General features: G+C 41.8%; 1 protein-coding gene across 5 annotated transcripts in view; it reads right to left on the bottom strand.

Annotated features, from left to right (window-relative positions):
• Window positions 1–22294, bottom strand: part of ATG2B (autophagy related 2B) — a 74275-nt gene extending 51981 nt beyond the window's left edge. For all 5 annotated transcript variants that reach the window (XM_047080149.1, XM_047080150.1, XM_047080152.1 and 2 more), the window contains exons 1-6: window positions 21743–22294; window positions 8476–8638; window positions 5297–5449; window positions 4742–4844; window positions 3062–3224; window positions 1230–1409 (exon numbers count right to left, since the gene is read on the bottom strand). In XM_047080149.1, coding sequence (XP_046936105.1) covers window positions 1230–1409; window positions 3062–3224; window positions 4742–4844; window positions 5297–5449; window positions 8476–8638; window positions 21743–21904 — 924 coding nt within the window. In that variant the 5' untranslated portion in view covers window positions 21905–22294. The remainder of the gene's footprint in view (window positions 1–1229; window positions 1410–3061; window positions 3225–4741; window positions 4845–5296; window positions 5450–8475; window positions 8639–21742) is intronic.
• Window positions 22295–22340: the final 46 nt, after the last annotated feature.

The raw sequence follows: 22340 nt of genomic DNA, 5'->3' as shown, positions 1-22340 counted from the left end.
AAAAGTTACTATCGTTCTCCCTTCTTAGAGAAAGAGTAAATGCACCCCCCCAACCCCGCCCAGAGGCAGGAGTGTGTTAGTTTCCCCAGGATTTTAGCACATCGGGGGATTCCCTGAGGGTTTAAACACACCTATAGCTTTCTCATGTTATTTTATGAAGAGGCTTTTAAGAACTGGAGAAAGGAGGTCCTAGCACCTAGGGTAGGACAGAGCACTAAACGAAGGAGAGGGAGTCCTCAGAAATAGGAAGGCTGAGGTTCTGATTATCCCCTTCCCCTGCCTCCACCTCTAGCCAGGAGTGCCAACCCAAGGACGGGTTGCTGGAGATCCTTCAATCCTCTGAAAATCCTACGTGCATTCACGTGCACTCAGTTGCTCCCTCTCCCATGCCCCTCCCCCCAGCAATCTCTATAGCTCCCATTATACGCTGTATTAAGGCGAAGACAGTATTCCACTCTTCTTTGCATCTCCCCGAGAAGTTGCAGAGGGCCTGGCACACAGCACTCAAACACCTACAGCTAGTTAGCACAGTGAGTAAAATGACTAAATCCTGACATCTTCTTAATTTAAACTACATTTTACACAGATTATATAGCAAATTAGTTTTCAAAGTTTGAAAATAACACGCCACAAATACGTTTTTAACCAGCTACACAAACACAAGCTTCCTGATTCCCCAGCAGACCGCCCAATACTGCTCCCTACAAAACAGGTGTTGTCTTTACAAGCTCTACAAAAGCCATGAGTTACCATGGGGGGGGGGGGGGGAAATCAATCTCTTTTCATAAATATTCCACAACATAAAAACAGTCATTCTGTTCAAAATGCACAAAGGTGGGCATTTTTACATGCATACAATTAAGCACCTTCTACAGTCAACTTCTTGCTTTCCAAATCTCTTCTCCTAAACTTACTTTTGTGATAACAGATTCCTTAATAAATTGCTAGTTTCTGAACTAACGAATGTTTCTGAACCGCTCGAGTGCAGGAAAGTGAGTGTAGGAGACAGTGCTAAACCCAAGCAGCAGCAGAAGGGCAAAGGCAGTCCTCACGTGAGCCTTAAGACGGGAGGACAGAGGCCCCAGCGGAGAGTAAGAACGCTGACTCCAGGACAGTGGGCACCCTAGTCACAGGACAATCCAGTGACCAATCGGTGAGACCACTGCACAGATTAAAGAATGCTTGTACTTTTGTTTTGTTTTACTATAGAAAATAAAACAAACACTTACCTTAGCTCCAGGCAGTACTTCATTCTGTTTCAACGTGAGACTCAACTCCAACCTACCGATCAGCCCTCCAATCTGCACTGGGTCAGAGGGTGCCATCTCTGGTAAATTTCTAGTTAGTTGTGGGTGTGGCTCATAGACAATTTTGGGATTCCAGCTAGGTGACAGCTTTGGCTCAGTTTCCTACAATGAGGCAATAAGAATAAAATAATTCTTGGGAATGCAAGCTGGTGCAGCCACTCTGGAAAACAGTATGGAGGGTCCTCAAAAAACTAAAACTAAAACTACCCTAACGAACCAGCAATTGCACTACTAGGCATTTATCCAAGGGATACAGGTGTGATGCTTCGAAGGGACACAGGCACCCCCACGTTTATAGCAGCCCTATTGACAACAGCCAAAGTCTGGAAAGAGCCCAAATGTCCACCTATGGATGGATGGATAAAGAAGATGTGGTATGTATGTATGTATATATATATATATATGTGTATACATATACACACATACATATATACATATGTATACATATACATATACACACACATACATATATACATACAACGGAGTATTACTCGGCCATCAAAAAGAATGAAATCTTGGGGCACCTGGGTGGCGCAGTCGGTTAAGCGTCCGACTTCAGCCAGGTCACGATCTTGCGGTCCGTGAGTTCGAGCCCCGCGTCGGGCTCTGGGCTGATGGCTCAGAGCCTGAAGCCTGTTTCCGATTCTGTGTCTCCCTCTCTCTCTGCCCCTCCCCCATTCATGCTCTGTCTCTCTCTGTCCCAAAAATAAATAAACGTTGAAAAAAAGAATGAAATCTTGCCATTTGCAACTACGTGGATGGAACTGGAGGGTATTATGCTAAGTGAAATTAGTCAGAGAAAAACAAAAATCATACGACTTCACTAATATGAAGACTTTAAGAGACAAAAGAGATGAACATAAGGGAAGGGAAACAAAAACAATATAAAAACAGGGAGGGGGACAAAGCATAAGAGACTCATAAATATGGAGAACAAACTGAGGGTTTCTGGAGGGGTTGTGGGAGGGGGAATGGGCTAAATGGGGAAGGGGCACTAAGGAATCTACTCCTGAAATCATCGTTCCACTAGATGCTAACTAATTTGGATGTAAGTTTTAAAAAACAAAAAATAAAATTAAAGAAAAGAATAAAGTAATTCTTTAAAATACCTTAGTGTAAATAAACTGAAATGCAAAATACAAATGTCAGCATAAGAGTAAAATATTTGACATGAAAAACTTATTACGTGACCATGAATAAACCAGTATCTTATAGCTAGCATGAAACAGTAGTAATAAGGCAAATCATGGAAAAGGACTTCATGGAAAAAAAGCACAGTATCTATTCAAATTATAGCAATAAGAAAAAAAAGACATTCTGTAATCATGAAAATCTGAAATAATGCAAAAGATGAATTATGGAAGGACTGATTTATGAAAGGACTCTTTACTCTCAGAAAGGATTAATAAAAAGTTCTTAATTATAAAACCCTTTTAAGCTGTAAGTTTTCAGCACTATTCATTATGTAAGGTAATGTGAACACTGCTTGGGATTTTATCATAAAATGGTATTCACGGTCATCATACCACTTTCCCCCAAAACACAGTATCCTATGTTATACACCTCACAGGTAGGAAAGGCATCGATCATAAATAGGAGTATTTTAAAAACCCCGAAAGGTAGGCATCACTGAATATTTGTGTTAACTTCCAGATCAGATGGATCTGTATACCCCAGCAAAACCTAATAGCCCCCATTTAAACCTTTTACAAATCTAGGATTTAGCGTTTGGTTTTTTGTTTGGTTTTTCTTACCACTGGTGCAGTTGAACACACTGGGGAGGATTTTGCTGACGCAGAAAACTCATCCCAGAAGAGGGCCACTCCGGAGAGCTGCAGCAACTTGTGCGCAAACGCTGTAGGCTGATGCACGTTCATTCCTGCAGACTCGTCAGCAGCTTCGTCACAGTACACGGTCCTGCGCGTTCAAAACAAGAGCATTTGCACAACACTCCGGAGAAAACCTACTTGCAAGTCTAAGAAACACACACAGCCTTTTCACTTAAAGGATTGTTCAAGTGTTAGCACAACTGAGAAAATGAGAAAAGGTAACGTGGTCAGCATTACGGTGCTTTGCTACGGGAAAACGTTTTCACCAAGAGACCTCAGCCACAGGAAGGGTAATTTTAGGGGGTCCTAAACTGGCGGGGGGCGGGCGGGGGGGGAGACGGGATTAATAACTGCCTAAAGTTCGCCTCCAGAAAACAATCCCTGTGCTCCCTCACAAACCTATCTTGGCTCCAAGGCACGTGTCTGACATGAATGGCATTTCTTGAACTCTTCCGACTGTTCGTTCCAGGAGTTCAGTTTAAACGAAATACAGAAAGTAGTTCTACATGCTCTACATGTGAGATTTCAGTAGCTTTTTAATGTACCATTTCAGGGAAATGCAACCTAATTTCAAAATTCTGTTGACAAGAACTTTCACGGGACACCTGGGTGGCTCGGTGGGTTAAGCGTCCAACTCCTGATTAACGGCTCAGGTCATGGACTCACAGTTGGCAAGATCAAGTCCCACGTCAGGCTCTACACTGACAGCGTGGAGCCTGCTTGGGATTCTCTCTCTGTGCCTCTCTCTCTCTGCCTTTCCCCTGCTCAAGCTTGCTCTCTCTCAAAAATAAATGAATATTAAAAAAAATAACCGTTTCACTAATACGTATGATGTTTTGTGAAAGACGGAAACCGTATCTGCTCAAAATCTGGCAAAAGCCCCCAGCAGATCTGTATACGACAGAGCCGTATACTGAGCACTAAGTGTCTTTGGTGCTCGGTGTACATATTTCATCCCGTGTGTTTCTGCAGGCATTCGTAGCACATTAAAACACACGCGAACAGTGACAACCTCAAATCAACACTCAAAAGTGTGTACATGAATCAATCTCTGCTTCAGAGCTGTTTAGAAGGTTCCAAGCGGGCAAAACCACAAAACTAAGTGCTGGTTTCTATATTTTTAAGGAAATCACTATCACACATATTGACTTTAAGATACTCTCACAGAATCCTCAAAGAAAACAGCAGCAGCTTTTTCATGCAAAGCAGCACTTAGACCAAGCAAAGGAAAGCAAAAAAGCCCCTCATACTAATGAGACATACCAAAACAACACATCGCTCACATGAAAAAACTCCACCAGGAGTGCCTTAAATTCAGCAGCGCTCAACTATTCATGATTTTTATTTGATACTAACTAAAAAGAGAACCATTTGCTTTGAATTCAGTATTATATACAAATTATACCCCAACTGGCATTTGAAGTTTTCAATAATGGGATTAGAACATATCTTGGAGAGCAGTGCTTTACTGTGAAATCATACCATGTATTAACAGCATCACCTCTAATCTCTAAAAGCATCATAAAATCTAATGCGAGACTTAGATCTTACCATTTATAAAAGAAAAGAATAGGGTCATTTATTCTCAGAGATAAGAAGTCTTACCTTTCTATTCGAATTTCAAGTGCAGTTCCAGTTTTGGAATTTTCTGGCACGTGTTCGATTCTCAAGACAGTGTCTATAAAAGTGACTTTTACTCTTCTTAGCACTAGAGTAAACAGGTCACCGTCAACATGAGACCATATGTATACTCAATAAAAACTTCTAATGAAAGGAATACAAAACAAAAAAGTTGTCTTTCCTTAAAGATCCCCAAACCTTAAGTTTGGTAATAAATATTTTGTCTTACTGAGCACCTACTATGTCATATCTCAGCAGACACTTGGGTACAGCTAACACTCTCCATTGAATTAAAATCCCTTACACAAGCACAATAAAATAAACAGGAGAAACTAGGACACAAAGAACATGAAATTAAATCAGATACAATATTTAAAATAACCTCAATTCTAAAGTTTTGAAGTGAGAACAGTATTTCTGTTTAAAAACAAATCACTCCAACGGATTTACCTTATGTGAGACTTACTAAATAAAAGGTACTAATATACTAAAAACAAAACAAAAATCTAAAATTTTTGAAAATATTCAATAATGCCAAACCTGTTTCAATGGTTTCAGCAAACTTTTCAAGTCCTTCAAAAGGCTGGGATCCTTCTCCTTGTTCATCCGTTAATTTCTGGCTAAGACATTCTTTTGCCAACTGCATACTGCTGGTCATGAAACTTGACCAATACATAGGCTCAGAACCAGTTGCTGCAAAAAATATAGATGAATTCTAAATAACTTCTCATAGTTCCAACAAAGCCATTTCGTAAAATGCCACATTTGAAATAAGTGAATTCTTAATCCTCTAAGAGATATTTAGCATCATGATGTTCCCTAGGCATAGAATACTCTAGAAATCACTCTTGCAAGAGATTCAACCACCACCTTATAATAACTGGGAAGAAAAAATAAAAGATCACAGAACACATGTCCAGAGACTTGTGTTCTCATTAAATGATACACATCTGCCAAATGTTAATTCGCGAATTCGTTCAACAAGTATTTAATGCATGCATGGTACTGTTTAAAAGTCTATAGAATAGAGGTCAGCAAACTTCTTTGGCAAGGGTCAGACGGTACAGATTTCAGGTTTTGTGGGTCCTTGGGTCTCTACCATGATGACTCAACTCTCTCACTCTGGTGCAAAAGCAGCAGAGAGAATAAATGAATGAGTATGGTAGTGTTCCTACACCAATTTACAAAAATAAGACAGACCAAATTTGGCCTACAGGCCAGAGTTAGCTGACCCTGCTGTAAGGGATCCAAAAAATATTAATTCTGCCCTCCCAGAGCCTACAATAGAAGAAATATGTTGCGGTTAAGATGAATTAGTAAGCAACTATGCAGTGTCAACAGAAAACACAGCTGAATCGAGAGGTTAATTCTTCTCACTGACAGAATGTAACAGGAAATCTGGCAGAGCTGGTACTCGGCCGAGGCTCTGGAAGGGGAGTAGAAATGTAGACAAGATAGAAAAGCATCCTTGGAGGGATAGATGAACTGGGAAAAATCCTTTCTAGATCTTTCCTCATCAGAGAGCTGCACCATACTCTCTTACGTTATCCAAAACAAAGTGACAGAGATCACTAGAATTCTTGCCTTCCAAAAATGGAATTTAAAAGCCCTTCTCATGGAATATTTTTAAAGTAAGGGAGAATATTTGACTTTCCACAGGGAAAGTACTATTATATCTAGTCATCATGGTTAAAAAAATATTACTGTTAATTAAATGCCATTATCAAGGAGGACTTCCATGCACAGACTACCAATTTTCAAACTACAGGTGCCACTGATTCCAGGAAGTACACTTTAAACTTTGGTGTTCCGGACAGCACTTGGGCTTATAATCCGCCAGGTATATCTTGGTAAACATCACTTGCCACTGAAAGAATTTAAATTCAGAATTTAAGATGATTCACGTCACGACTCTATTGGTTTAGAAAATACACATACGCCACACACACACTCCGAAGTAGAAAATCCTAAGCTACAACATCACATGGTGGTTCAGAACAGGGACTCCACAACTAGGTTGCCTGGGTTCAGATCCCATCTTCCCACTTAACTAGCCGTGACCTTGGACAAGTCTGGAATCTACCTCTGCTTCAATTCCCTGTTCTGTAAAATGGAGATAATAAAAAATATCTATTTCAAAGAGCTATTATAAAATAATATTTGTACAGCATTTAGAACAGTATGTGGCATCTAAGAAGCACTATACACGTTGGATACGTCGGAAAACATCACGCATGTAATTAAAGCTATACCACACACACGTACTTGTAAATAATGACTTACTACCACTTTAAAACTTTTCCCTCCCCAAGTTTTCTTTTGAAAATTTTCAATCCTAAGAAAGAGGTGAAAGAATGGTACCATGAACACCCACACAGCCTTCACTTAGACTCATCATGAATGTGTCACACGCACACAAATACACACAAACTCTCATCCTTTTGCTGAACTATCTGAAGGTAAACCTCAGGCATCCTAACACTCACTCCTAAATACTTGAGCATACAACTCCTAAGAATACAATGAACATTCCCCAGCAAAAGCTCAGTAAGGATAACACTCCCAAGAAACATAACCCTGGCAAAACATTATCTTCCTTACAGGCCACACCCAAATTTCCCTAGCTGTCTCAGTAACATCCTTCGTAGCAAAAGCAAAAACACAGGATTAACTATTGCAGTTATTTGTGTCTTAGTCTTTTTAATCTGGAACAATTCCTCCACCTTTCTTGTCTTTCGTGATACGGATACTTCTAAAGACTACCAACCAGTGAGTCTGTAGAATTTCCTTATTTTGGATTTGTCTGCCTTCTTCCTTATAATCTGATTCAGATTAAGCACTTTTAACAGGAACGGTACATATATGATGTGTCCTCCTCAGCCATCACATCAGGACACACATGATGTCGGTTTGATCCACTATCAACGAGATTAAGTTTGATCACTAGGTTGTTGTGATGACTGTCAATTTCTTTCATTGTGAAAGAAACATTTTTCTCTTTGTAAATAATATGTAATCGATAGGAGGTATGCTGATACCATCTAAATATAAAGCTCCTCAACAACTTTCACCAAACGATGTTAGAATTCATTGATGATTATCACCTGTATCAAGTGTTTTTTCGTATTTTGGTTTTTTTTTTTTTTTGCCATGGTGGCCAAAAACATGGTTATGGTCTATCATCTTTTTCTACTCTATGAACTAGGCACCCTAGTGCAATAAAGACCTTTCCCTTCTTCCTGACTCTCTTACATACTGATTACTTATTTATAACAATATAAACTTAAAGAGAAATTTTGTTTTAATTTAGTGTGCTATAACCCATTATTGCCATTATTCTTTGTTTACTCAAGTATTCCCAGATTTGGCCAATGAGAGCCCCTAAAGCCCAATCCTGTGTCCTTTTAACATTTCTCCATCAATCTTTAAGCAATTCCTTTCTTTCTGGCACAATACTCCGAATCTTTAAAACACGAGTCACTTTAGATAATCAGTAACAAATAATTAAACCAAATCATCATTATACCAAAGTTCCTGCAGGGCGAGAAGTAATCCTAAAGGTAAAAATCACACACCCCCAAGTCCTAATATTTTTATCTACTGAAAAGCTCACAAATACAATGCTAAGTAATAAATACTGAATTTAATACAATTAGGTTACTTTCCCAATCTCTGAGGAATACAAATAGAAACAAATCAAACAAACACAACACACGTACCTAGGCGAGGTCTAGGCCGGAAGACCATTTCTAGCCCTTTCACTTCCAGTGCACAATTATCCTGTAGCAAGGAGCCCCATGGAACTGACAGAGAAATGGACTGTATGAATCCTTCAGTGACTTCTAAAGGCGCATCTGCCGACTCCAGGATCTCATTGAGACACTAAAGAGAAAAAACATGTACATTTTGAAATCACAGGGACAAGAATTCCAAATTGGTAACTTACTCAAAGATGCTGAATATGCTCATATAGGTGTCAGACACTAGGGATTAAGAAAGCAGAGTCGAGGGGGCACCTGGGTGGTTCAGTCGATTAAGCGTCCAACTGTGGCTGAGGTTATGATCTCATGGCTCATGAGTTCGATCCCCACATCAGGCTATGTGCTGACAGCTCAGAGCCTGGAGTCTGCTTCAGATTCTGCGTCTCCCTCTCTCTCTGCCCCTCCCCTGCTCGTGCTCGCTCGCTCAAAAATAAAATTTAAAAACTATTTTTAAAAAAATGAAAGAAAAAGAAAGCAGAGTCCAAGATAAAGACTCCCCATCCTCACGAAATTTACTAAATAGCTTACCATGGAAGACGCACATAATTAAGATGTGATGAGCTACATGAAAGAGGAAATACACTGTAGTATTTGAGCATATAATAGAACCCAACCTGGCACCAGAGGAAGTACTATTGCAAAGTGAGACCAGAGAAGGCTGAGGAGTTAACCAAAGGGGTCCACACAGACTACGGCGTGTGCAAGGATTCAGAGAAAGCAGAGGTCAGAGACGCAAGACTTTTTGAAAAGGAAAAGTTACTCTAGACTCTAGTGCAGTGTGCTAGGGTGAGGAGCCAAAGATAAAGCTACATAGATAAGGGAGAGGGAGTCCAAACAGCCTTGTAATTCATGTTCAGGAGTCTGACATTTATCTCAAGAGCAGAGTGAAGCCATTGAAAGATTTCAAGCAGGGGACCAAGATGAGATTGGAACTTTTAGCGAACCACTTCAGCCACCACACCAAGCATGTATTGGAGGAAAGCAAAATTCAGGCAGAAAGGTTGTTATGAGTAAGAGAAGCCAGGGAAATTGGTTTGGCGAGGACAGTGACACTGAGGGTGGTTAGAAGTGGACAGGTTTTGGGGCGCCTGGGTGGCGCAGTCGGTTAAGCGTCCGACTTCAGCCAGGTCACGATCTCGCGGTCCGTGAGTTCGAGCCCCGCGTCGGGCTCTGGGCTGATGGCTCAGAGCCTGGAGCCTGTTTCTGATTCTGTGTCTCCCTCTCTCTCTGCCCCTCCCCCGTTCATGCTCTGTCTCTCTCTGTCCCAAAAATAAATAAACGTTGAAAAAAAAAATTAAAAAAAAAAAAAGAAGTGGACAGATTTTTGTAGTATATTTATTAGGAAGTAGGATTGGCATCATGAGAAATAAAAAAAAAAAAGGACTGAAGGATGACTCCCGGGGTGCTGACCCGGGCAACTGGTTAGACAGTGCTATTGACATTGAAAAAACCTGGAGAAGCAGGTTAGAGGAAGCGGAGAAGTTCGGTTCCCAAGAGCAGACATCTAGGTGGAGACGTCAGAGGCAGCTGGCTATTCTGGTCTCGATATCAGGGGAGCCATCTGGGCTGAGGCTCTAGGGTGATGAGAGAGGGCCTTTGGAAACTTAGGTAGAGTTAGATGATAAGAGGCCTACAACAGAATCCTGATAAGCACCCCAACATTTAAGAACTAAGAATTATTTTATGAAAGAGGCACCTGCAAACTAGAAAAAAGCAAACAGAGAAGAAGGAAAATCAAGTCTTACATTCCCAGAAAATCACGGAAAGACCACTATAAAAAGAGGGGTCCCGGGCAACAAAAGGTAACAAGAGGCCAAACATTTTTAAATGTCCACCGGATTCTGTGATATTTAGGCCACTGGTGATCCCAGTGAGAGCAATTTCAATAGCGTGGTAAGGCAAACCAGATTACAACAGAAGGAAGACAGGATGGATGTAAATATAAGTAACAGAATAATTAAATGTATTTCTTGATAATGTACTTTTTAAATTAAATTAAAATAACACACGTTCACTAAATGCCAGTTTATACGTGTGGTACTTCCTGCGTGCCATGGTAACCACAGTGTCATACTTCTTTGTTACTAACCTAACACTGAATGTTGAGATTTGGACTGGCTCGTGTTTTGTCATTGGAGGTTACCACTTTAAAAGGCTTTCTCCATGCTGGTGTTTGTGTAATCTTACAGACTTTCTGAAGAGTACTTGGGCATGGATTGTTTTAAGGTAAACACATCCAGGTGCTCACATTCCAAATATATTCTGTTCTAAAGCTGATCGATCTTCCTGAGAAGAGTACTTAACGGTGGCACCATGTTGGATCGCCTCTCCTGTATTCCCTTGTACAATCTCCCTGCCCCGACTTAGCCAAAAAGGCCTACCTTTTCCCTTCCTGAATCATCCTTCGTGCACCGCCCAGGGTATAAAAATCTCCAGGCAGGACCAGCATTAAGTTTGCTATTGTTTCCCTATCTTATACATATTTTTGGTATGGCACTCAAAGAACTAAGCGATGTTGCTACTGCAAAATCCCTTCAAGTCTCATCTATTTCTTTTTTTAAAAAAATTTTTTTTTCAACGTTTATTTATTTTTGGGACAGAGAGAGACAGAGCATGAATGGGGGAGGGGCAGAGAGAGAGGGAGACACAGAATCGGAAACAGGCTCCAGGCTCTGAGCCATCAGCCCAGAGCCTGACGCGGGGCTCGAACTCACGGACCGCGAGATCGTGACCTGGCTGAAGTCGGACGCTTAACCGACTGCGCCACCCAGGCGCCCCTAGTCTCATCTATTTCTTTATGACATCAGCATTTGTCAAGCTTGTAACTATTTCAAAAACTTGGAATGAAATTTATAATGAGCCCTATCAAATTCTAGTTAAGTATATTCATCTATAGATACATGAGCTAATCAGGGAAGAGGGGGAAAACCACCTAGCCACATCATTAAGAAAGGTATTTCCAAGAGAAATTTTTAAGTTTAATATTTCAAACATATTCATATCGTTTTGATCAACTGCACACTTATAACAACACAATCCAGAGGAAAAATCTTAACACTTAAAGCCTAACGATTACCTGAAGGAAATACTGATAAGATTAATATGGTAAGGCCTAGAGAACTACTAAGAAGACCACTATAAAACTCAAAAAACAGAAAGTGAAGAAATCATTAAAGGAATTAAAATGGGAATTAAAAGGAATTTAAAAGGAATAAGGAGGGGCACCTAGATGGCTCAGTCGGTTAGGCATCTGACTTCAGCTCAGGTCATGTTGTTCCGAGTTGTGAGTTAGAGCCCCACACTGGGCTCTGTGCTGACAGCTAAGAGCCTGGAGCCTGCTTCAGATTCTGCGTCTCCCTCTCTCTCTCTGGCCCTCCTCCTCTCACGGTTTATCTCTGTCTCTCTGTCTCTGTCTCTGTCTCTCTCTCCCTCTCAAAAATAAATATTTAAAAAACAGGAATAAGGAAATATTTACTTAATGCAAAAGAAAGCTTGATAGCAAGTTTTAAAATATGATCTCTTTCAGTTTAGTTACATGTTTTTACTGTAGAGAAATTACAGCATGATCAATAAAAGACTGAAGCATAAAATACATGTCATGATAAAATTTTGCAGAAGATGAACATAAGAGTTCAATGGGAAAAAATACAATGTTAAATTTCCAACTATTAATGAAGAGCTTCTTCAACCATTTTCAAATGCATAATGGTAGATATTTAGATCCTACTGGGTGAAAAAAAATATTTTTTATATCAATATTTACAACACAGGATTACTCTCTACAACTATTTAAGCTGTTAAGAAAACGAAAGGCCAAGGTGGCGTCACTCGCCCACCAGGACAGCAAATCAAGACTTAATTGCAGTTTCAACCCCTCCAAGAGTGAAATTTTAAGCCAATCAATCTGGATTTTCTGGTTGGCACCAAGGAGGTAATCCTCTCCCCTAGAGGAAGATGAGGTAATCCACCTAAGACTCTCCCTTCTTCTCCCCTAGGGAAAGAAGTTCTGGCCTGAAACAATCTTTTCTTTTGCTAATAACTTCTTGCCCCAACCTCCTCCCTCCTTCCTATAAAAACCTTACCTTTTGCACAACTTTGGAACTCCCCATACAAGCTAGGTGTGGTGCTGACTGATTCATGTATTGATTAAAAAAGCCAATTAGATTTTCAAATGTTCTTGGGTGAATTGCTTTTTTGTTTTAATCAAAATTTATAATGAAAACCTTTTAAGTCAATTTTACTTTAATATTTGAGAGCGCGCGCGCGCGCGCGCACACACACACACACACACACACACACACACACACACACACACACACGGAGTGGAGAGAGAGAATCCGTGCTGTCAAAACAGAGCCCAACATGGGGTTCGACCTCAGGACCATGAGATCATGACCTAAGCCAAAAATCAAAAGTCAGACGCATAACCATTAAGTCAATTTTAATTTTTTTTTAATGTTTACTTTAGAGAGGGACAGAGTGCAAGCGGGGGAGGGGAGGGAGGGAGACACAGAATCCAAAGCAGCCTCCAGGCTCAAAGCTGTCAGCACAGAGCCCGACGCAGGGCTTGAACTCTCGAGCCATGGGATTGTGACCTGAGCCGACGTCAGACGATTAACCGATAAGCCACCCAGGGGACTCAAACTGTTAGGTCAGTTTTAAAATGCACAAGGAATATGGTAAATTTTCAAAAATTTTAAGAGAAAATTGGGCAAATGTTTGAAGGACACTCTTTTAAAAGAGCATGTGTTCTGGTCCTAGCTCAATCACTTACTAGTTGGGTGGTCTTGGACAAGTTCTTGAATCTCAATTTCCTCATCCATAAAATGGGATAGTATCTATTTCATACACTTATTGTGAGCACAAATGAGGTAATAACATGGAAAGCTACCAACACAGTTCCTGATACCAAGTACACACCTTATAAATGTTGACTATTGTTCTTTATCTTCCACAGTGCCTACCTAGCACAATGATGAGCACTCTTAGGGATTCCAAGGTGTTTGACAGTATGCAGACAGAAAAACATCAAGTTATGTTTTTCTTTAATACCATAAGACTAGGAAATATATCCTTATTAGTTTAAACCAAGGCATCAGAATTCAGAGATAAAATAGAGCATAAAAATTAGCAAGACCCAACTTGGACCAATTAACACTTGATTAGCACTTATTACATACAGGATACCGCACTATACTATCTCATACCCACGTTATTGCATTAACTCATCACAATAGCCCTCTGAACTAGGTATTTTTGTGCCCGTTTTCCAGATATGGCAACTGAGATCAGAAAAGTTAACTTTCAAAAGCTCTTCAATTAATCACTCCAGAAACTATAAAAAAGAAATACAAAATTTTCCATTGTGAAAATATGTAAGAGGCAAATCAAAACGATGTAGTAACATCAGTAAGTCTCAAAAAAACAGCACATGGGCTTAGGAGCTGGCTTATAGAACAAACTTTCTATGATAGAAAACTTCTCAATCCCTTTGTACCAGTTTTTCAAATTTCAGTCAAGGACAATAGGTGTCAGACTCCGGAAGGATGCTTCCTAAAAATGCAGATTCTTGGGTTTTTAGAACAAGAATCTATAGGCAAGGGGCCACAAGTCTGCATGTTACCAAAGTTCCCAGGTGAACCCAGTGCTGCTAGTGTTTTTAGAAGCTCTGCTTTCTTGAATCTTTTGAACCAGTGTGATGTACAAAAAGCACATAGGAGTTGGAAAGACTTAGGTTTAAAATCTCGCCGCACTGCTAATCCTAAACCTGAGTAAGTTACTTAACCTCATGGTAAAATGGAAATTGGTTGCACCCAACTTAGAGCAAGAAAACCTACATAAAAGCACCCACTACAGTATACAGAGATGGAAGGTGCTTAATAAACGGTCGCTATTATCTTCAGAAGCAGAATAAAATCCCCCACCTTGACTCCCTGTGCCCTCTAGTCATCCTCTCTGGGTAGCCAAGGCAGCCATTTCCTCACCACCAACTACTACCTGCCTTCTAACCCTCAGCTCCTGTGACACCGCTCTTAACTCTGCCAGAAAGAACTGCCAACAACAATGAACAATACGCAGTCCTCCCCTCCCCGTGAGTTCTCAGCTCTAACTCCTATGGCACTTCCCTTTTTGGGATTCTAACTTTACTTCGCTTCTTCACCACTCTTCATGCTTCCTCTCACTCTTCTCTCCAACCCTTCACCACTCAATGTCGGTATTCGCCTAAGTTTCATCTTCAGCCTTTTTGGTTTCTCAGTCTAGTCTACAGACTAACCACACACCTTGTGTGCTGTTTTAGTCACTACTGATACTCTGATAATGTCCAAATCTTTGGCCCCGGCTCTTCCTCAGCTCCCTACTATCCATATTGTGAAAAGAAATAAAAGGAAACCTCGTTTAAAATGGAGCCGGGAGGCCAGCAGGGAGAGTTCTCACGTCCCTACTGCTGGTGGTCAGCTGCAGACCCAACAAGAAGAGACCTACCTTCCAGGTCCATTCTGCCTGAGCTACTAAGTCCTGTCCCAACAGGAGGTAGGAAATTTTCCTCCTTTCCCCGCCCCCACAACAGCCCAGCCAGGAAGAGACTTCACAGCTCAGCCAAAGAAGGGCCACTCCACCTTGAACTTCCAGTTTACTCCAATGGACTTCTGGTTTATAAAGGCCCTCCCAACTTCCCTCTTTCCTCTGTAAAACAGCTTACTCCTCCTTTGTTCTCCAGACTTGCCTAGGGTTTTAATGTAGCTTACTTGTCCCAGATTGCAATTCTCTGCTATAAAAAAAAACAAAAACAGAAACAATTTTTGTTGGTAAAGTAACTGGCAGTTTTATTTTTAAGGTTAACAACACACAGCTCCCACCGCCTGCTGAGCATCTCTGTCTAGATGCTCCAAAGTTCCCTTAAAATCAGTGTTAAAACTTATTCTCCCCCCAATTTCAATTTTCTTTCCTCTCCCATTTGCTCCTCACCCCTACAGGGACAGGGTGGGAAGGAGGAACACAACCTTCTCTACTATTTCCTATTAAACCAATAAACTAGTGCAGGAAGCGATGGTCATTCAAGATTCATACCTCTACTCATGTTTTTCATATATTCATAACAATTCTAAGAGAAAAATTTAGAATGTGTGACTCTAAAGCGGCCCATCATATAAGACCAAAAAAAGTTCAGAATGGCTTATTTCATGGGTTATTTCCATAATTAAAAGTTTGAAATTTGCGTACCATATTGTTATCTCTGGGAGAGATGAGATTAAGGGCTGTTCATACTTAATATATTTTACATACATATGTATATTTCATCTTTCTTTCCCATTTGAATTTTTCACAATTAGCATGTAAGCTATATAATAAAAGTAAACAACTTAAAATATACCAAAATGTTTTAAACTGTATACAGGCAATGACAGCCCCTGTAACATGGGCATCTGTCAACATTAGACAACTATCTAGGAAATCGATTTTGATAGAATTCTCTTCCCAATAAACACTAAGTTTTCATTTGTCTCGATTTTGTTTTAAATAGAACAGGATGTTTTATTACCGCACTGAAGAATGGTATTAAAAGAAATCTGGTTAAGGAAATAGTTCTAGAGAGAGTAAACAGTTCAAGAATTTAAACAGTGCCACTAAGGTACAAAATAATATCCCTAAAAATAAGATGTTTTAAATAGATCACACTTCTACAGTCTTAGATGCACTTGGGCAAAATCCTCTATATCTAATATCATAAGGTACTTAGAAATTCACTCATTCTATGCAACTCCAAGGTCTACTACAGTATACAACTAGGACAAAATTCTTAGATAACGGAATCAATTTGGCCAGGTAGGCTATCTACTCAGGAAATATTTTCCTCATCAGCCCATAGAAGTATATCCTTGAGACTGAATAATTCTTGACCTAAAAGCAGAGACCTGAAATGCTAAGCAAGTGTCTTATAGATTACCTTAGAGTTTCTCTTATCTTAAAGGCCATTTAGCTTTTAGTTATCAATGAGTTTCATGCATATAGATAAAGGGAAGGTAACACTGGTCTACTGGACCATCTGGCAAAGAATTAGTAACCAATATTGCTTGAACTGAAGATTAATTTTATTCTTTATACCAGTATAAGTAGGAAAGCAAAACAAAGATTATTAGGTTGAAATTCAAAGGCTTCAAAGTCTTAATGTCTACCCTCCAGGACATACTGAACTTCTGTGAGGAAAGGGTCTTTATCTAGTTCACTGCTCCACCCCCAGCTCCTCATAGTGGCACATGCTAAGAACTCCAGAAGTGTAACGAACCAACTGATGAAAACACTTTAATTAAAAAAAATATGGGGCGCCTGGGTGGCTCAGTTGGTTAACCGTTGTCCGACTTTGGCTCAGGTCATGATCTCACATTCTGTGAGTTCGAGCCCAGCATCCGGCTCTGTGCTGACAGCTCAGAGCCTGGAGCCTGCTTGACATTCTGTGTTTCCCTCTCTCTCTGCCCCTCCCCTGCTCATGCTCTCTCTCCTTCTCCCTCTCACTCTCTCTATTAAAAAAAATTATATATATATATGTGTATATATATATATATGTATACGTATATGAATAAATAAATAAATAAGGCACCTGGGTGGATCAGTCAGTTGGGTGTCTGACTCTTGATTTCGGTTCAGGTCATAATCTCACAGTTCATGGGATCAAGCCCCAAACCAGAACCTGCTTGGTATTCTCTCTGCCCCTCTCCCACCCAAGTACTCTCTCAAAATAAACAAACATTAAAAAAAAAGAAGAAGAAAGTCAGGGTTTTTTTTATTTTTAATGTTTATTTTTGAGAGGGTGAGAGTGGGGGAGGGGCAGAGAGTGAGGGAGACACAGAATCGGAAGCAGGCTCCAGGCTAGAAGCTGTCAGCACAGAGCCCGACACGGGGCTCAAACTCACGAACCATGAGATCATGACCTGAACCAAAGTCGGACACTCAACCAACTGAGCCACCCAGGTGCCCCAATAAAGTCAGTCTTAAAGAGTTGGAAAAGAATGAGTCATCAAATCCCAAACTCCTCCCCAAGTAGAATTTCCTTCTTTCAACATTTTACATTTCCAAACACCTCCTTGGGGAACTCATGAACTTAGGAGCACATTACAGTTGTGGAATAGATCCAAACCTCCTGCTTCTATTTCTCCCTCCCACTTCAAGCCCTTCTAAGGTCATGATCTCCCAAATGGGGTGTATGAATACCAGAGAGTATGAGTTGATCTATAGGTATGTTAGAAGAAAATTAGGCATTCCATATGCAATTTCTCAAAGTTTTAGATTTAAAAGTTGTACCACTAGTTAATACACAAACGGGCACTGGCACGCTCACTCAGGCCAGGCATCCGAATGGCACAAAGGGAAGATCAGTAGTCCCACAATGGGGAAAAGCCAAGAGTGGCGCCCTCACCTGGATATTCATTCCATGTCAGCATCCTGAAACTTATTTGGGCATATGTTCTACATAATAAAAACAGACCTAAACACAGAATCCTTTGAAAGAGAACATGACAATAACTTTCTGATTTCCTGGTTTTCTTATGGCCAATTATTGAAGAGTTGAAATTAAAGATAAGCAGTTTTCTTCTACAGAAAGGGTTCCAAATAGAGTAATCATTTATGAGATGACCCATGGCTATCAGCAGTATATGCTACCTAGCAGGTATATTCCAAAAAACAAAACACGCTTTATATTTGCAAAGTAAAGACATTTTTTTTTTAGAGACTTTATTTTTAAGTAATCTCTACACCCAACGTGGGGCTCAGAGTCACAATCACTCGATCAAGAGTCACAACCACTCGATCAAGAGTCACATGCTCCTCGGACTGAGCTAGCCAGGTGCCCCAAGGTATCGCTTTAATAATGAGAAAATAACTGATCTTGGGAACGTGAGTTTGAGCTCCGCATTGGGCTCCATGCTGGGTGTGGAGTCTACTTAAATAAAAAAAAAAAATTTTAGGGGCACCTGGGTGGCTCAGTCAGTTAAGTGTCCGGTTTTGGCTCAGGTCATGATCTTGCAGTTCATGGGTTCAAGCCCTGCATCAGGCTCTGTGCTGACAGCTCAGAGCCTGGAGCCTACTTCGGATTCTGTGTCTCTCTCTCTCTCTCTGTCCCATCCCTGCTCATTCTCTGTCTCTCAAAGGTGAATAAACGTTAAAAAAAAAACAAATTTTTAAAATAAACAAAATAGGTTAAAAAAAATTTTTTTAATATTTCTTTATGAGAGAAAGAGAAATGGAACGTGAGCAGGGGAGGGGCAGAGAGCGAGGGAGATACAGAATCCAAAGCAGGCTCCAGACTCCGAGCTGTCAGCACAGAGCCCCACGCAGGGCTCGAATTCATGAACCGTGAGATTAAGGCCTGAGCTGAAGTCAGATGCTTAACCCACTGAGCACCCCCCCAGGCGCCCCAATAAAATAGCTTTTAAAGTTAATTTATATATGTGTGTGTATATATATGTGCATATATGTGTATGTACATATATATAAATGCAACAACTTCAATCAATTATCAAGAAAAACTGAGATCAAGGAAGAAAGGAATGTCACAGCCCACTGCAACACAACTCTGTGCATAATTGATGGCGGAGAATTAAAACATTACTAATGTCACTAATGACATGATTCTTCCATTTGAACCTATAAATCTTCGTGAGGCATCTTTTATTTTTTCAGAGACAAAGTCATTAAAATCAAAAGCCAAAAGCAACTGAATTTGGAATCAGAACTTTGAAGAGTTATTATTATTTTTTTTTTTTCAACGTTTATTTATTTTTGGGACAGAGAGAGACAGAGCATGAACGGGGGAGGGGCAGAGAGAGAGGGAGACACAGAATCGGAAACAGGCTCCAGGCTCTGAGCCATCAGCCCAGAGCCTGACGCGGGGCTCGAACTCACAGACCGCGAGATCGTGACCTGGCTGAAGTCGGACGCTTAACCGACTGCGCCACCCAGGCGCCCCGTGAAGAGTTATTATTTAAGTGTCACATCAAAATTTATCCTAGTTCATACACAGCACACTATAATAAATAAATCGACAACATCACATGTTTACTGGATGCTTTGACAAATTCTTCCCCTTCAAGGAACAGAACCATAATCTTCAGATCAAGTCTAGCCATAAATCATTTTGTCAACAATCCTGAAGTCAAACTGTAAATTCAAATACCACCATCTCTGACTTCCCATGAAGATTAAAACTACACAAATAAAGTGCCTAGCACAGTGTCTGAAATAAACAGATGCTCAATAAACATTAACGGCTCTTTCCCTGGCTTGAAGCCATGTGATTAGTGAAGAAATAGGGGCTTAAGATTTAGGTTTGAATTCTCATGGTACCACTTGCTAGCTGTGTAACATATTATTTAACTCCAACTTTAAAATGGAAATAATACCCATCTTATAAGATCAATGTGAAAAGTCATTAAAGAATAATTCATACAGTTATTCAACCCACAAAAGAATTAATAAATATCCAATCCAGGGCACCTGGGTGGCTCAGTCAGTTAAGCGTCTGACTTAAGGCTCAGGTCATGATCTCACTGTTTGTGAGTTCGAGCCCCACGTGGGGCTCCTGTGCTGACAGCACAGAGTCTGAAGCCTGCTTCATATTCTGTGTCTCCATCTCTCTCTGCCCCTCCCCCACTTGTGCTTGCACTCTCTCTCTCCCTCTTGCTCAAAACTAAATATTTAAAAGAATTTTAATAAAATAAGTGTCCAATACTCCTCCTTTAAGATAGCTTACTCATATCTATACCAAAAGTATAGATTCATGGGTCACCAAACTTAAAAATATCCATCACAATCCCTACCTTCTGCTAAGAATTACAGCAATATTGTACCCTGACACAGTGCATAGCATGGAATGTATACTCCGTTAATGTTTACTAAATTCAGGTGAATGACCATGTCCACGGGCACTTAGCTAACTGGCAGCCTGGGCTAGCCTGATCTAGCCAGGTGTGGGGCTGGGTCTACTGAAACCAGGGCTCTTTCCACTACCATTTGAACTCTCCCTAGTTAAGTCATCTACTCACCGAAAAAAATTATATGTTTATCCATACTAGTACAAATTAATTGAAGGGTCATAATAAGGTGTTACCCGTAATTTGAATTTTTCAGGTTTCTGTGGCTAAAGAAGTCATTACTCTATTAAAATACTTTTATATAAAAGGAAAAAAAAACATTTGTTGTTGTTGTTTTTACACAGCTTCTATGGGGGGGGGGGGTCCTTTTGTTTTGCACAACTACCACCGGAAAGTCACCTATGTTCCTTTCTCCTAAATGTCACCTGCGTAGGATTCAAATGCTAGCAGCAAACTGTAGCGCAGCAAGTAAAGGGCTGGGGAAGGAGAAAAGCCGTCCCATTCGTGTTCGACTCCGGACTGAATACAATGTAAGCAGACTACCATGCCCTGAACATACAAATGCAGGCACATCTCCACGTGGGGAGTTTAACCATATGTGAAGCACCTGTAAGACACACGGAGTCAACTCACAGCCTCGGGATGACAAGCCGACAACAGGTTTTTTAAAGGGTCTGAAACTCGCAGCTTCAGCGCTCTCGCAACACCTGTTAGCGATCTGTCACGTGAAGCAAATAGGCGTAATTCAACGGCACCACCCGGGCCACACAACCACTCGCAGGGTGGCCCTGTAGACGTACCATCAGGCAAAAAAAAAAAAAAAACCCAGGCAAACCGGCAAGAGGCCTTCGCCTAACTTGCCTTCCAGATAGCAAACGCCGTACCAACAGACCGCGGGGTTCAAACAGCCCACCCAGAATAAATAAAGGAATACGAATTGTGACATCCTCAAAGGTCCTCCCTCATCCTTCAGCTTTCCAGAGTGTCATCCCATGAAATAGGATTTGTTTGCCACAGAACCCCGCGACCCCTGCTACCCCAGGGACAGCGCGGGTCGCCTCCTTCCAGGGACCCGTTGCGGCCAGCGTCAAAGACCCCAAAACCACTGACGCAACTGCTTCCCTCAGTGGAGACTCCATCACGTCTGTTAAGTTTCAGAAACACGTGATTTGGGGACGCAAACTTGCTAGAAACGGGCTAAACACTTGAACACGTTTCTGTGAGCCCCTGGCACACTCCACTTGGATCCCAACCATTCCCAGGGAGGGGCTGCCCGTCACCAATCCTGGGTGACACGCGTTCAAACCGCCCCAAGGAGGGCAGCAAGACCCTCCGGGCCGGCCGCCGGCCGCTCTTACCCATTTGTCCAAAGGGACTTGGGCGAGGGACCCGGTGCCCTGGTACAGGTCCAGGCTGAGCTGCTCCAGGCTCAGCTTCTCCTGAAGGAAGTGGCCCAGGTACCTCTGCAGGAGGTACCGACAGGCCCTCTTCTTGATGGACTCCGAAAACGGCCAAGGCATGACGAGGGCTGGCCGCGGGGCCCGCGGGGACTGCAGGCGGCGGCTCCGGCCCTGGGGCCCAGGCTCCGGCTCCAGGCCGCGGCGGCGGCGCCTCGGGTCCCGGCCGGCGTCCCCGGTCCGCGGCGGGGCCTAAGCCCGGGACGGCCCCTCCATGCCCGCTCGGCGCCGGGCGTCCCTCAGGGCGACCCCATCGCCGGAGCCGCGTCGCTCGCGCTAGGCCCGGCAGGGACCAGGCGCGGGGAAGCCCCCGTCGCCCCGGGCCCGGGACACCTCCGGGAGGATCCTACTCGGCACAGAGAGGGGATGCAAGAGAACACGCGGGGAGGCGGCAGGGCCCGAGGCAGGTACTTAGGCACCCTCCTCCACCGCCGCCGCCGCCGCCGCGCGTCGAATTTGTTGTCATCCGCGGGGCGCGCTCCCGGCTCTGGGGCGCTCC

Source organism: Lynx rufus, unplaced genomic scaffold (genome assembly GCF_022079265.1).
Source record: "Lynx rufus isolate CCGP_SWC_20201006 ecotype Redwood Valley unplaced genomic scaffold, mLynRuf1.p SCAF_17, whole genome shotgun sequence".
Taxonomy (NCBI): domain Eukaryota; kingdom Metazoa; phylum Chordata; class Mammalia; order Carnivora; family Felidae; genus Lynx; species Lynx rufus.
Note: the sequence above shows the minus strand (reverse complement) of the source record. Positions and strands in the feature narration are given on the sequence as shown.